The sequence below is a fragment of the Condylura cristata genome, unplaced genomic scaffold (genome assembly GCF_000260355.1).
Source record: "Condylura cristata isolate star-nosed mole 26May11 unplaced genomic scaffold, ConCri1.0 scaffold00026, whole genome shotgun sequence".
Classification (NCBI taxonomy): domain Eukaryota; kingdom Metazoa; phylum Chordata; class Mammalia; order Eulipotyphla; family Talpidae; genus Condylura; species Condylura cristata.
This window is the reverse complement of record NW_004567127.1, coordinates 26,173,743-26,187,082: the sequence shown is the minus strand read 5'-3', so window position 1 is coordinate 26,187,082 and position 13,340 is coordinate 26,173,743. Positions and strand designations below refer to the sequence as shown.

General features: G+C 41.0%; 1 protein-coding gene across 2 annotated transcripts in view; it reads left to right on the top strand.

Annotated features, from left to right (window-relative positions):
* The first annotated feature begins 9,674 nt into the window (after window positions 1-9,674).
* The window catches only part of MAT2B (methionine adenosyltransferase II, beta), a 15,857-nt gene continuing 12,191 nt past the window's right edge, over window positions 9,675-13,340 (top strand). The window contains exon 1 of one of the 2 annotated variants that reach the window (XM_004689800.2): window positions 9,675-9,911. In XM_004689800.2, coding sequence (XP_004689857.2) covers window positions 9,714-9,911 — 198 coding nt within the window. In that variant the 5' untranslated portion in view covers window positions 9,675-9,713. Of the gene's footprint in view, window positions 9,912-12,001; window positions 12,153-13,340 lie in introns of those variants that run through there. The other variant, XM_004689799.2, reaches the window with a different exon arrangement.

Sequence of the window (13,340 nt, the reverse complement as noted above, 5' to 3'; positions counted from 1 at the left end):
TCCTGGGTATGTGAAAGGAAGTTCAATGTTTATGTTACTATGTCTTTTGAAATGTTACTTTCCCTTATCAGTACCTCCTCATTGATGCTCATTTTTATCACCTCATTCACTTCCTGCTAAACTAACTGGCTTTCCAGCTTTACAACTCATCACATCAAGTCAATATTCCTTTACAAATCACTTTCCTGACTATTTCGCTATTCTAAAGCATTAGGTGGTTTCCAGATTTGAATTTTATAATTTTGCAGTCAAGGCCTTTTCTCATCTTACCTTCTTCAGCAAGGCCAAACACCTTGGCTTTTACTAAAACAATCTTGCAAACTCCTGTGATTCTCCTAGTAATATTCATTCTTCTACTGGCTGTCCATTCATCCACTTCAAATTGTATCATAAAGACAAACTTGCCTGTATAGTAATCTTTGTAAAGTAATTTCACAGTCTGAATTGGTTGATAATGTGATTCCTAGATCTCACTACAGTCTCACGGAATTAAAATCTGGGGTTTGGCTCAGAATGCATTTTTAATAAACTCTGCTAGAAATTCTGAGAAATAATTTCTGCGTAAATTATTCTGAAAACCTTTGCTTATGAATTCTTTAGAGAATTATTCTTATGCTGTTTGCATAAGAGTAAACAGTGTTTGGTTAAAATTTGTGTAATAGGAAATAAAATCACACAGTGGGTCATTTACCCAGTAATTCAACTTGCAATACATGATGTTACATCAAGGCTTCTATTTAAGGTGTATATATTGTCTCTGACCTCCCCACCCCACCTGACTCCTAAAATCCGAATTAAATGCTGTTCAGAAAGTTGTAATTCTTTTTCTAGAATATCTGAGCTACAGTCATGATACTATAAGCCACTTTATAATGTTTTCCCATTGATGGACCAAAGGAGACTATTATAGTTAAGCTAGATTTTTCTTAATAAAGTATATTATTGGATCTTAATATATGGTTGTTTTTTAAAATGTCAGTATGTGAAATAAGTTCAGAAGAAATGTAGAAGTCAAATCATCTAATAAAGTAGTTTGTAACATCTGCTTTTTTGTGTGAAACTGAGGAAACTGAAACTGGGAAAGCACCACTCACCTCCTCCAACAAGTTAGAAGTACTAGTGTCAGATCGTGCACAGTGCTAACTATATTGCCTATTCCCACCTGGCAAACTGGAAGCCATGATTTACATACATGGTGATGAGTAGAATGTAAAGAAGGGTTTATTTACCTTGGTTTTGAATGAATTGTCCTAAAGTGAGCACAGCTTGGTTTCCCCTAATCTTAAAAGAATGACCCAGAAGGATCAAACTATAAGAAAATTATATGCCAGGGTGAAACTCAAGTGTAAAACTACCCAGCAGTCAAAAGGGTAAATGTCACCGTTTCTAACACTCAACCAGACACACAGAGAGAGATGGGAAAACACCACCCATCAGGTACCAGATTATTAGAGGACATCAGAACAGTTACAACAGTATTCCATTTATTCCAAAGCTTAGCAAAATCATCAAACTTGCAAAGATAAAAATAATATGCCAGCCAGGCAAAGTATCTGGATGGGGGTAATATTAGATAGACATTGCAGAAGGAAAGATCAGAGAACTTGAAAGCAGCAGTGGGAGGACAGGTTACTGAGGAATGTGGTGCAGGGTTATTGGTAGTAGGTGTTGTGAGATTATGTCTATTCTGTCTGTTGTAAACTAACGTTGCCTCAGTAAAAATAATTCACAAAACTGGTGGCGCAGTGGGTTAAAGCACAGCACTAAGAAGCTAAAGCCACTTCTGCATGAGTTTGATTCCCGCCTGCCCTGGGGGTGATCCACATGGCACAGCAGACCTCTCCTGACTTGCCCACTGCTCCACTCAGCAGTGTACTTCATTGATCTGCTTGTTCTGCTCCCCACTCTGTCTCTGGTGAATCCTCACTGCCCCTGCACCTTTGGCCTGTACCTCAGTTCTGTATGCACAAATAAATAAATCTTTTAAAATAAATAAATAAAATAATGCACAAAACAAGAAGTAGAGATTAATCTAAATGAAATACAGAAAAAGATTGAAAACTGGACACAGCACCTATAAGACAATGTCAATCAGTTTAGTGTACATGTAATTGGACTTCTCAAAAAGGGCAAGGAGGAGACAAAAATGATTTGAAGAAGTAATAGTGAAAACATTTTCAAGTGTGAAAAACAATCCACAGAGCCAAGGAAATCAATGAGTCTTAAGAACAGGAAACAGGATCCTCCCTAGTGGCACAACAGGTTAGGATGCAGCACTGCAAGCTAGCCGTGGCCCAGAGGTGACCCACATGGTGCGGCAGACCTCCTGTTTTGCCCGCTGCTCCCCTCAGCAGTGTACTTTGTCGATCTGCCTGTTCTGCTCCCCACTCTGTCTCAGGTGAAGCCTCTCACCGCCCCTCAGCCTCTGGCTTGTACCCCAGTTCTGTATGCACAAATAAATAAATCATAAAAAAAAAATAGTGATTAAGAAAAACTGTCACTGAAAGTTTTTTTTAAGGGATTGTTTATGCATACAAGAGCTGGGGTGCTCACAGTCAAAGATGTAGAGGGGTGAGAGGACTCACCAAAGACAGAGTGGAGAACAGAACAAGTGGATCTACTGAAATACACTGAGGGGAGCAGCAGGCAAGACAGGAGAGGTCTGCTATAGCCTGTGGGTCACCTCCCTGGCCGGGGATTGAACTTGTGCTACAGTGGCTGTGGGTAGCTTCATAGTTCTGTGCTTTAACCCATTGCATCACCAGGGAAGCCCAGAAAGTTTTTTTGAAAGAGTAAAGAGAAAAAATAATTTTCAGAAATAATAAAGAACTAAAAAAAAAAAAAATTATCAGCAGAACTACACTATGAGAAATCTTAAAAGTCCTTTGGGCAGAAGGAAAATGATGCCAAATAGAAATAAAAACCTACTCTAAAGAATGAAGAACACCAGAAGTGAGAACTACATGGATAATAGGTTACTTGTTTTCTTTTTAGAAACTCCTGAACAGTCACAGACAGACAAGCAGCTGCCTGTAAGTTTCTTATAATATATGGAAAGTGGCATAATGTTACTTGAAGATAGACTTGTGACAATAATGTATACTGTAAGTCCTGTATCACTGAATTAAATTACTTGTAGTCAGTTACCTAACAAAGAAGATAAAATGAACTTATGAAAGTATTCAACTAATTAAAAAACTGGAAAAGAGAAAAAAGTGGCAAATAGAAATCAAGTAGCAATAGCGTAAGTTTAACTGTATCGACAGTGCGCTAAATGCAAATAAATGGTCTGTATATCCCAATAAACTACAGTAATGATTGTATCAGATTAAAAAGACCTAGCTATATGATACCTACAGAAGTACAGTTCAAATAAAAGGATAAAAACAGTATATCCACTCATAAAAATTTTGGGTGAGACCCATGTCTAGTTCAGTAGTCCTTTAGTCAGCTAAGTCAATAAAATCAAATTTTACCATCTAGCTTCCCTAGAGACAACAGAGCAGGCACTTCATCCCCTGTCACCATCTTGGTTACAGCAGTGCTTATCACAGGAAGGGTTAGACCCTTTCACTTCCTAACTCTCATTGGCTCTAACATCAAGAAAACAAGGAATATTTCATTTTACTCTAACTTACACCTTCTTTATTTTGAAATATTCTTTTCCAGGCTGCTAATGAAATATATTTGGTTCCTGTATTAGGTTTCACTTAACTGCTTCTTTTCTTACTCCTTTACTGAACCTTCCTATACCTGACAACAATAGTTAGAATGAATACAAAGTTGAATTTGGACTCTCCTTTGTTCTTCAGCTATCTTCTCTTTCCAAAGATGATCTCATTAACTCGAGGATCTAAATACTAGCTTTACCACCTCTGGTGTAAAATTGATTTAGATGAACACCACCAATGGAAGCAAGTAAAGAATTTTAGGTCACAGGACTGTCACAGCTTCCAAAATAAGAGCCAGAGATTACTTGCTAATGGGAAAGGTGGGGTGGAGGGAATGTGCCAACCGACCAAATGGTAACAAAGAATCAGGTATCATTGGTTGGTTAAGGTGACTCATCTTGGGTGTGTCATGACTAATAATCTGGATAAGCAGTTTAACAGCCCTGTTTCTACGGCAGTCCCTTTATTCAAGCTTGCAAACTTGGTTCTGAGCAAGGAGTGGAGGCTTAGTTTTTAATCTCAGTAATGATATTACAAAAATGAAGAAAAAATAGGAATGTCCATACAGAAACTCCAAAACATGTTTATAGAAGCTTTAGACATTGCCAAATCTTGGGAGCAACCATCCAGACAATGGAGTATTGTTTGGTACCACAAAGGATGATCTGTGGAGCCATGAAAAGACATAGTGTAAATGTAACTACATAGAACTAAGTAAAAGAAGCCAATCTTAAAAGACTATACTGTACGATTCCAAGTACAGAACATTTAGGAAAAGAAAACGAGGGAGTGTAATAAAAAAATCAGTAGTTGCTAGGCTTGGGGGATGAAGTGGAATGAATATATAGAGCACAAAGAAATTTTAGAGCAGTGAAAACACCGTGTATGATGCTAAAATAATAACATTCTTTGTCCAAACACATAAAAACCACTAAAAGTGAACCCTAATGCAAACTATGGGCTTTGAGTGATTAGAATGTGCTGATGTAGATTCATTTCTCATACCCCACCCTGGAGGAGGATGTTGATGATGGAGAGGCTGTCTATGGATGGGCAAACAAGGCATGTGGGAAAAGTGTTCTTCCTCTCAGTTTTGCTATGTACCTAAAATCTAGAAAACTTAAATCTTAAAAAATAAAAAGCAGGGAGGTTTATTTTTGCGCAGAAAAACTGGGTGTTGTAAGCCAGGGTCCTGGAGTGAGGATTCACCAGAGACGTATGGGGAGCGTAACAGGCTAAGGGGAGCAGTGGGCAAGACAGAAGAGATCTGCTGCGCCATACGTGGATGAGCTCCCTGTTGAGGGATTGAACTCAGGTCATAGAGGTGATAGCACTGACTTAACCCCAGGCCACCAGGGAGGCCCAGGATGATTGATTAAGATTTGAAGAAACTACAAAGGTGACAACAAAGCAAAATGTTTGAATTTTGAATTTATGAATTATATGTTTGTTTTTGAAATAACTAGAGAAATTTAAATCAAAATTATGTTACAGAATTGTGAATCTTGTAAAGTGTGACAATGGAATCACTGTCCTAGAAAAGAATGATTTTATTTTTAGAAGGTGAACACTGATGTCTTTAGGAGTAAATGTCATGATGTCTGCCATTTAATTTCAAGTAGTCAGAAAATTAATTTTATACACAGCCACAACCATACATAAAACAAGCAATTACAGTAAAACATTAACAACTGTTAATGCATCTGGGTAGGATGCATAAGGATGTTTATTAGGTTCTTTAAACTTTTCTGTATGAAATTTTTTGTAATAAAAAAGCCACAAATGTATATAATGTTAGCTTAGGCCACTATTCAAAGTTCTGACTCCTGTATCTTTTCCTTCCCCATACCCTCAGCTGCTGGCATTACCACATACTCAACTGAAGATTGAAGCGATAAGGCAGGGACTTCCTTATTTTTCTCTATTAAATTTGCTAACCTGAATGCATATGTATTTCTGTCTTCTGCCTTTACTTGTTGCAAAGTTATTCTTCAAAAACAGTACTTCCAGAGGGAGGAACACACTTCTCTCCATTGATAACAGGGTGGGCCCGTAAGACTTCACAAGTACCCCTGCCTTTAGGAGAGTTATACTCCCTACCCTGGTAAAAGGCACACTCTAAGATGCTGGGGGTTAACTTTGAACACTGATGCATTAGCAACACCACATGGCAAAGAAAAGAAATGGGAGTCCTGATGGCAGCCATGAAGCAGGCTGTACAGTGCAGAATGCTGCTGAAAGAGCAAGATCCTGGCCTTTTTGTTGATAGAACAAAGAGAAAAGGGTGGGTCAACTGGAAATATGGTTATGTTATAGGCCTTTAGGAGGGTTAGTGCATGGATTAGGTAAATCGTAATCCTGTCTCCCACCCATGGTTCCAATCTTATTAACAAGGTGTTCCACTGATCAGTCTGAGACCCAAAGTACATCAGTCAACACCACCAACATCTCCCATACCCTCAAATCCTGTGTTCCTGGTCATATCTCCTGATATATACCCATTGTCCCAGAGGATCTAGCGCCCTGCTCTTGTTTAACTTGATAAGAGCCTTGTAGGGTTGTTGGCTGGAAAGGTTGTCTTGAACAAACTCCACAAATAGGTTTTATGGACCCCACCCCTACCCAGACCAAAGAGATCCAAGACACCAGGGATTGCAAATCCCATAATGTCATCATCACTGAAGGGAGGATTGCTGGGAACTGAGGGTGGAGTTAAGCATCCAGGCTTGGTATATAAACTAGACATGTGGGCATTGGGGGTCATTTGTTTTTTAGAAGACTTCAGCTTGCTATCGGAATTCCAGATCAGCGCAACTGGTAGGACACATTCTTTATCTCTTTCTCCCTAAGTTACTCATTTCTTCATTTCCCCTTTTTGTAAGTAAACCCTTTATTAACCTTTTTGTGTCTACCTGTAGTTGAGTCAAATAAGTCTCTTAAAGTATGTGAGGTGGGTGAGGACCCACAGTCAGGCCAGCCTATTTTACATTGGGATTGCCCTGTAACAGGGGCTAGTAACAGGCCCATAGGACATGTCATTTGGGGGACCACAAATCACCTCATAACACCTCCCTTTACTTAATGGGACATTGTCATGGTCATGCAAACATGGTCTAGTACTGGACCCTCTAAAACTAAGTAAGACAAAACAGAAGCTCACAGTCCTCTTCCTCTGTGGATCTTATAGCACCCTCCTGCTTCCAGGTTTTCTTGTTTGTTTGTTTTAAGATTTATACAAGAGCTAGGGTGTATGGCAGAGTTGCAGGATGGGTGGTGAGAGGATTCACCAGAGAGAGTGAGGAGCAGAACAGGCAAATGCACTGCTAAGGGGGGCAGCGGGCGAGATAGGAGAGGTCTGCCGTGCCCTGTGGGTCATGCTGCAGTACCTGCCAATAGCTGAGACTTGGCCTCTTGCATGGTGCTGAGACTGGGCCCCTTGCATCACCAGGGCGACCCCAGAACTTGACAGTATAGACTGGACAGTGATGATGGCGGCATAAGTTTGAGTATACTGAGAACCTTGAAATTTATACCTTAAAAGTTTGAATTGTGTGGCAACTGATTTAAATATAAAGCAGAGTGACATCTTAAGTTGCCTCGAGATAAACCACAGAGCATTTTAGCCCTTGGACTGCATATTTTTTTGCCTGAAAAAATTAAAAATAGTTTTATGTATAGGAAGAATGCAAATAGTCAATATTTTTATCTTCTGTAGTAAGCATGTTTATTAATTGTTCTTTAAATATTTTTTTATGTCACTAGTAGCAATCATCAGCTGAATCGATTCTTCTGCATTTTCCTATTATGATTTGTTTTCATATTTAAAATGTGCCATCTTCAACCACTGGTACTGGAGGGCAGCTCCATTATCTTTTTTTAAGATTTATTTATTTATACATACAGAACTGGGGTACAGGCCAGAGTTGCAGGGTGGTGAGAGGCTTCACCAGAGACAGAGTGGGGAGCAGAACAGGCAGACCATAGAAGTACACTGCTGAGGGGAGCAGCAGGAGGGTCAGGAGAGTTCTTCGGCACCATGTGGATCTCCTCCGGGCAGGCAGGAATTGAACTCATGCTGTAGTGGCTTTAGCTTCTTGGTGCTGTGCTTTAACCCACTGGGCCACCAGGGAGAGCCCTCCATTAATTATCTTTTTAACAACAAAATGGTCATGCACACATTATTAAAAAGAATGGCTTAAAATAGTTTTTTTTTTTCACTTGGTGGTGGCTTGGTACGATAGAGTTCCCTAGGTGAGAAATTGTACATTTGAAACCTACACTGTTCTTCACTAGTATTACCTGAACCACAACAAGTAAAGTCTAATTTTTGATAATCAAAATGTATTATATTCCTGTGTTTACACAGTGGAGAATCGAGAAGACAAATTATGCTTTGATAATGATTTTAACCTAGTAATTTATTGACTTACATATTCAAAACAAATTTGAAACATCTAGTTTTTTTTGCTAGGCACTGAGTTTGGAGCTGATACAGAGATGAAAAAACTTTACCCTAAAGGGAAGAACACAAGCGAATATGGTGATGGTTCAAGGCTGATAATGGCTGTGGAACTATGGGGACTACAATGATATCAGAAAAAATTAATAAAAAAAGAGGAAGGAAAAGAGAAACGAATGCTTTTCTCTAAAGTTTACATAGCTGAGTAGACAGAGACAGCCTAAAATATAAATAGTAGTATCATATGTATTAAAAAGTGCTATAAAATAAAGTTACAAAATGCAAGTTCATTAAATATTCAGAGTACGTGGTTCTCAGATATAGTCTGAAGATTATTTTTATCTGTTGGCTTTGTTTATTCATTTGTAGTATATTTTGAGGAGCAGAAACTTTCAGTTTTGATGAATTTTAATTTATCAATTTAAAAAATAATTTAGTTTTTCACACCTTACATCACTGCATACCTAACTGCAATTTACCATGTGCTATGTGAGTTAAGTGGGCAGATCATTATACATATGCTATGTGTGTACATGTATGTGTATATGCATACATGCACACATGTTTTTATAGTTCTATTTAAGTGCCATTTTTATTGTTGGTGTTCTTACATTGTTAGACATAATCCAAACACGGTTCAGAATTTTACTGAATATATTCATCACTCTTGATAGTGTTTATTTTATTTTATTATTTTGCTAAAGATTTATTTACTTATGCATGCAAGAACTGGGATACAGGCCAGAGATGCAGAGGTGAGAGGATTCACCAGAGACACAGTAGGGAGCAGAACAGGCAGATAACTGAAATACACTGCTGAGGAGCAGCGAGGAGCAGCGAGGTCTGGAGAGGTCTACCCAGCCATGCCTTGGCCTCCTTGGTCACCTCCAGGTGCGGTGGCCTAGGATCTCTTCTTAGTGCTTTAAGCCTTTGCATCACCAGCAAGGGCTCAGCCCTTGATAGTGTTTTTTAAAAAAAAAGTTACGTGGGCTCTGCTCCTACGGAATGATTTTTGTTTCATATTCGGTGGTGCTGGCAGATTCGGTTTCTTATTTTGCTTTGGTTGTTTAGAGACAGATTATGGGAATCACTGGAAATCTTGAATGCGTGGTCAAACAAAGCTACTCCACCTACCTTTTTCTCTGGGGCCAACATAATGTTAATGAAAATGGCCTGTTTCAATTTGTGTTCTGTTAGCACCGGCACGTCTTTGATCGCCCTTGGAAATAGTTAACTCGGACTGGTGTGGGGAGGGGAGGAAGCTCTCAAAAACTTCCTAAGTCGATTCTGTTGTCATAACTGAACAAAATATTTCAGAACTGGGACGTTGCGCGGTCGGTCTGTAGAGCTTACCTAACGCTGGTTCTAGCTTTTTTGCAAAAGCAAATTTGTAAGGTCTTCACCGGAAGGGTTTTTTTTTTGTTTGTTCGAGTTTTGTTTTTGTTTAAAAAGAGCTAGATCTCCTAATGCTTTGGCTATGAACTCTCGCTTGGCGGGCTATTAAATATGAAACTTCTCATTGGATATTTTCAAGGACAGCCACGGGGAATCAGCTGCCAGGTTACTGCAATGTGGCAAATTGCATGAGATTCTGGGATTGGAATCAAGCTGCTAATCTAAAAGGTCGACTGAAGCTACAGCTCACGTTTTTTGCGTGCCAGCACTCTCCCGGCAGAACAAAGACCCGGCTGGAGCAGACGGAGGCTGAGACCCATTCCAGAAATCTGTTTTCTCAAGAAAATTTTGGAACCATGCCTGAAATGCCGGAGGACATGGAACAGGTAAGACGGAGCTGTTCCAGAAAGAGACGTTCTGGAATTAGTTGCTTAAAAGCACCCCAGTGACCATTTGCCAGAAGCTTAATTTAAACGATGTGTTTAAAAAAAGAAAAAAACAAAGAAAAAAAGAAATGGGTGTTAGTGATTTCTTTGAAACCTTCCTGTGGTGTTTGGAAAAGAACCCAACTTTAATTGCTGATTTTAGGAACCAGGTTACGGAGAGTGAGCTCTCCGTATCATTAATTAATAAAACGCAAAACGGAACTGCAGTTTCATTTACCATATTAAAGCTAATGATGTGGATGAAGGTTGTATATTAGTAAGCTTTTATCTGTTGTGCGGTCCAGCTTCTTTGTGTTGCATGAATTCAACCTGCTCATTAACTCTGGGCTCTCTTTAAATGTTGTCACCACAGGAAGTTGGATATATATTGTCTTTTTTATTCACAGAGAAACGGTCATCTTTAATGAGTGATTAGAAACAACATACTAACATAGTCCCTAGAAATAGACCCGTTTTACCTGGCAGGATTCAAACTAGATTCTTAAATGTAGGCAAGTAAACTATTTTCTGTTCCTCTGTATAGACTGGGTTGCTCTGAGAATCAAATTGCTAATTGCATGTGCATGTACTAAAATACCCACTCTCTCTACATTTTTTCCCCCCCTTGAAAAATGAGATCGTCCCACAGGTTGCAACTAAAACTTTAAAGAAATTCCCATTTTTTAGAAAAGAGGCTTCTGAGGATCTGGAATAGGCTTCCACCCACCCACACCTTTCATTAAGGGAGCATTCCTGTAGGAATGCTAAATTGATAACTGCTATCGCCTGACTTAAGCAAAAAGTGAGGAGCCTCTGGCTCCTTCCTTTCGGTTCCAAGGAAACTTTGTTTACTTGAAAAAGTGGAGTGTGGTGTGGGGGTTGTGTAAGGAAGGAGTCACAGGACTCAGGTTTAGAACGACTTAAAGTCCCATTGGGTTAAGCCCTGCGATAAACTCAAAGAAATATGCATTTATATAGCTCTCTATGTCCTCTTTAAGAAAAAATCCAAGCAGTGGGCGACTCTTAGGTCTTGGTATCATAGGTGAATGGACGAGAGAGAGCACAATGTTCTGTGTACTTGGCCAACCCTACTCGGTCCGTGCTGGCTTTTTTTCTGCGTAAATTTCACCAGTTGAGGGGGACTTGGCGGGTTTGAACTTGAAAAGTTAGTTGCGTGCTAGGCTGGGCTCAACACCTGGGCTATGGTTTCGGATTTGTTGCTTTAAAAGCGCGACACAGGTGACAGAGGTCCTCTCTCGCCTTTAATTTTTAGTGGTTTCTGAGGCTCGGCCCCCAAGGCGGTGCTTCACCAAGTATGGTGTGGACTCCTGTTGACACCAAAGTGTACAGCCGGTGCTCTGCTCTCTCAGATCCGTATTTTTTAATTCTCGGAAAGCCCGAGAACCTGCGTTTGGAAGAGGCACCCAAATCATTCACCTCCCTCTTTTTCCTCCCTAACCCCCCAACCCCCCTGCATTTTTTATTTTTAACTGATTAAAAATAGACTTCGACTTCTTTGGAATTTCACATGCACTACTTTTTTTTAGCATCCCGGAAAGGCAAATGGATTCTTGAGGTGTTCCTGACTCTGCTGCCAACACTTATTTTTATTCCTAGTTTTTTCAAAATCCCCGAAGGCCCTAGCGATCCATGCCCGCAGTGTTCTCTTCCTCTCGGCTCCCAGCGCAGTGTCTTTAGAATGTTTAAGTCACTTTATAGATCACATGTTTGGTGGATGCTTAGGTTGTGCGCAGTCTGCATATTTGAAAGTCCTTGTGATCCTGTTTCAACCAGTTCCTAATCTAAAAGAAAAGAGACTGTGGGAGACGGAAGGAGGGTAGTAAGCAAACCACCACCCAAAACAAAACTGGCCTTAGTTGCTCTAGGCCTAGGGTTTTGGGGGCGTATCCCTTTAAGAGTTGGCGCGTGGGCTGGGAGCGTCCTGGATGCATCCGCCCATTTTCGGCGGCGTCGGCGGAGCCAGGACCAATCAGTGGGCGTGGCTTTGGCGGCGGAAGCCGGAAGCAGCCAGCGGGGGCCGGTCCGGAGGCGGGCCTAAGGTTTAGACGCTGCTGCCCGAGGCGATCCTGGGCCAGCGGAGGTGGCGGCCGCTGGGGCGGCGGTTCCAAGACGGCGGGCATGGTGGGACGGGAGAAGGAGCTGTCCATCCACTTCGTTCCCGGGAACTGCCGGCTGGTGGAGGTGAGCCAGTCGCATCACACGTCCGGTGGGAAGCAGGGCGCAAAGGGGGATGAGCCTGTTTGCGGGCATTCGTGGGGTTTCTCGGCGCATCCTCCGGGTCTGGATCTCCAGGCCCAGTGAAGCGTCGGCGCAGCCTCCCCGGACCCTTGGACGCGAGGGCGGCGCCGCGGAGTTTGTTTACGTCCGCGCACACCCTTGGGTGTTTTCTGCAGCTTCTGCAGGAAACGTGTAGGTCGGGTTTCACTTTCAATCTCCCAGGAGTGGGGAGGGGTGGATGGGAGGTTCAGAGCTGTTTTGATGCTCACTCTTGATTACTATTTTCATCATTTATTCGTCTTCTTCGGTCTTTCCAGTTCGTATTTCGAAGAAAGAAGGGGGAGTAGTAGACTTTCAGAAATAAGAGCGTTGAATCTGACACTTGGCTTAACTCTTAGTTTATTATACAAGACTCTGTGTTAAACACTTTTACATGTATCATTTGCTTTTATCTCCACTGCAAGGTACTTTTTTTGGCTCCGTTTCACAGATGAAATTAGCCCAAATTCATTTTGTAGATTGGAGGTGAGATAAATACCGGATTTTGGTTTAGGACTTTGACCCCTCATGAAGGCTACATAAAGGAAGGCTGTAAATGTGTTAGGTATCCATCCCTAGATTCCTGCACACCCCTCCGTTCTTTTCATCGGTTCCATTGCAGGCCCCCTACCATTCATTCATCCACCCACAGAACCTATCAACTCCAGGGATAAGAAGAGTTTGTTAATGCCCAGACCGGTATATTTTATGACTATAAAGAGGATATAGGAGGTAGCTGTTTTTGATAATGCAAAATTTGACCTTCTAAGTGTAGTACATGTAGTGTGTTCAAGTCACCGTGAAGCTTGGGGATAATGAGCTGTTTAAATCCATCTAATACCCTTTTATGTTCCTTCACTGTGCTGAGTGCTTAATATTACATAGTGTTTATTTACATCTGTGGATGCAGACACGTGTGTATTTTAAGGTTAGTCTCTTCCCAGTAGTACTCAAACATAATATGAAGGATTTTCATGTTTTCCTTCATTAAAAATAGTAGAAGCGGCCCTCCCTGGTGGCGCAGCGGGTTAAAGCACTGCACTAAGAAACTAAAGCCACTTCCGCATGAGTTCGATCCCTGCCTGCCCGGGAGGAGACCACATGGCGTGGCAG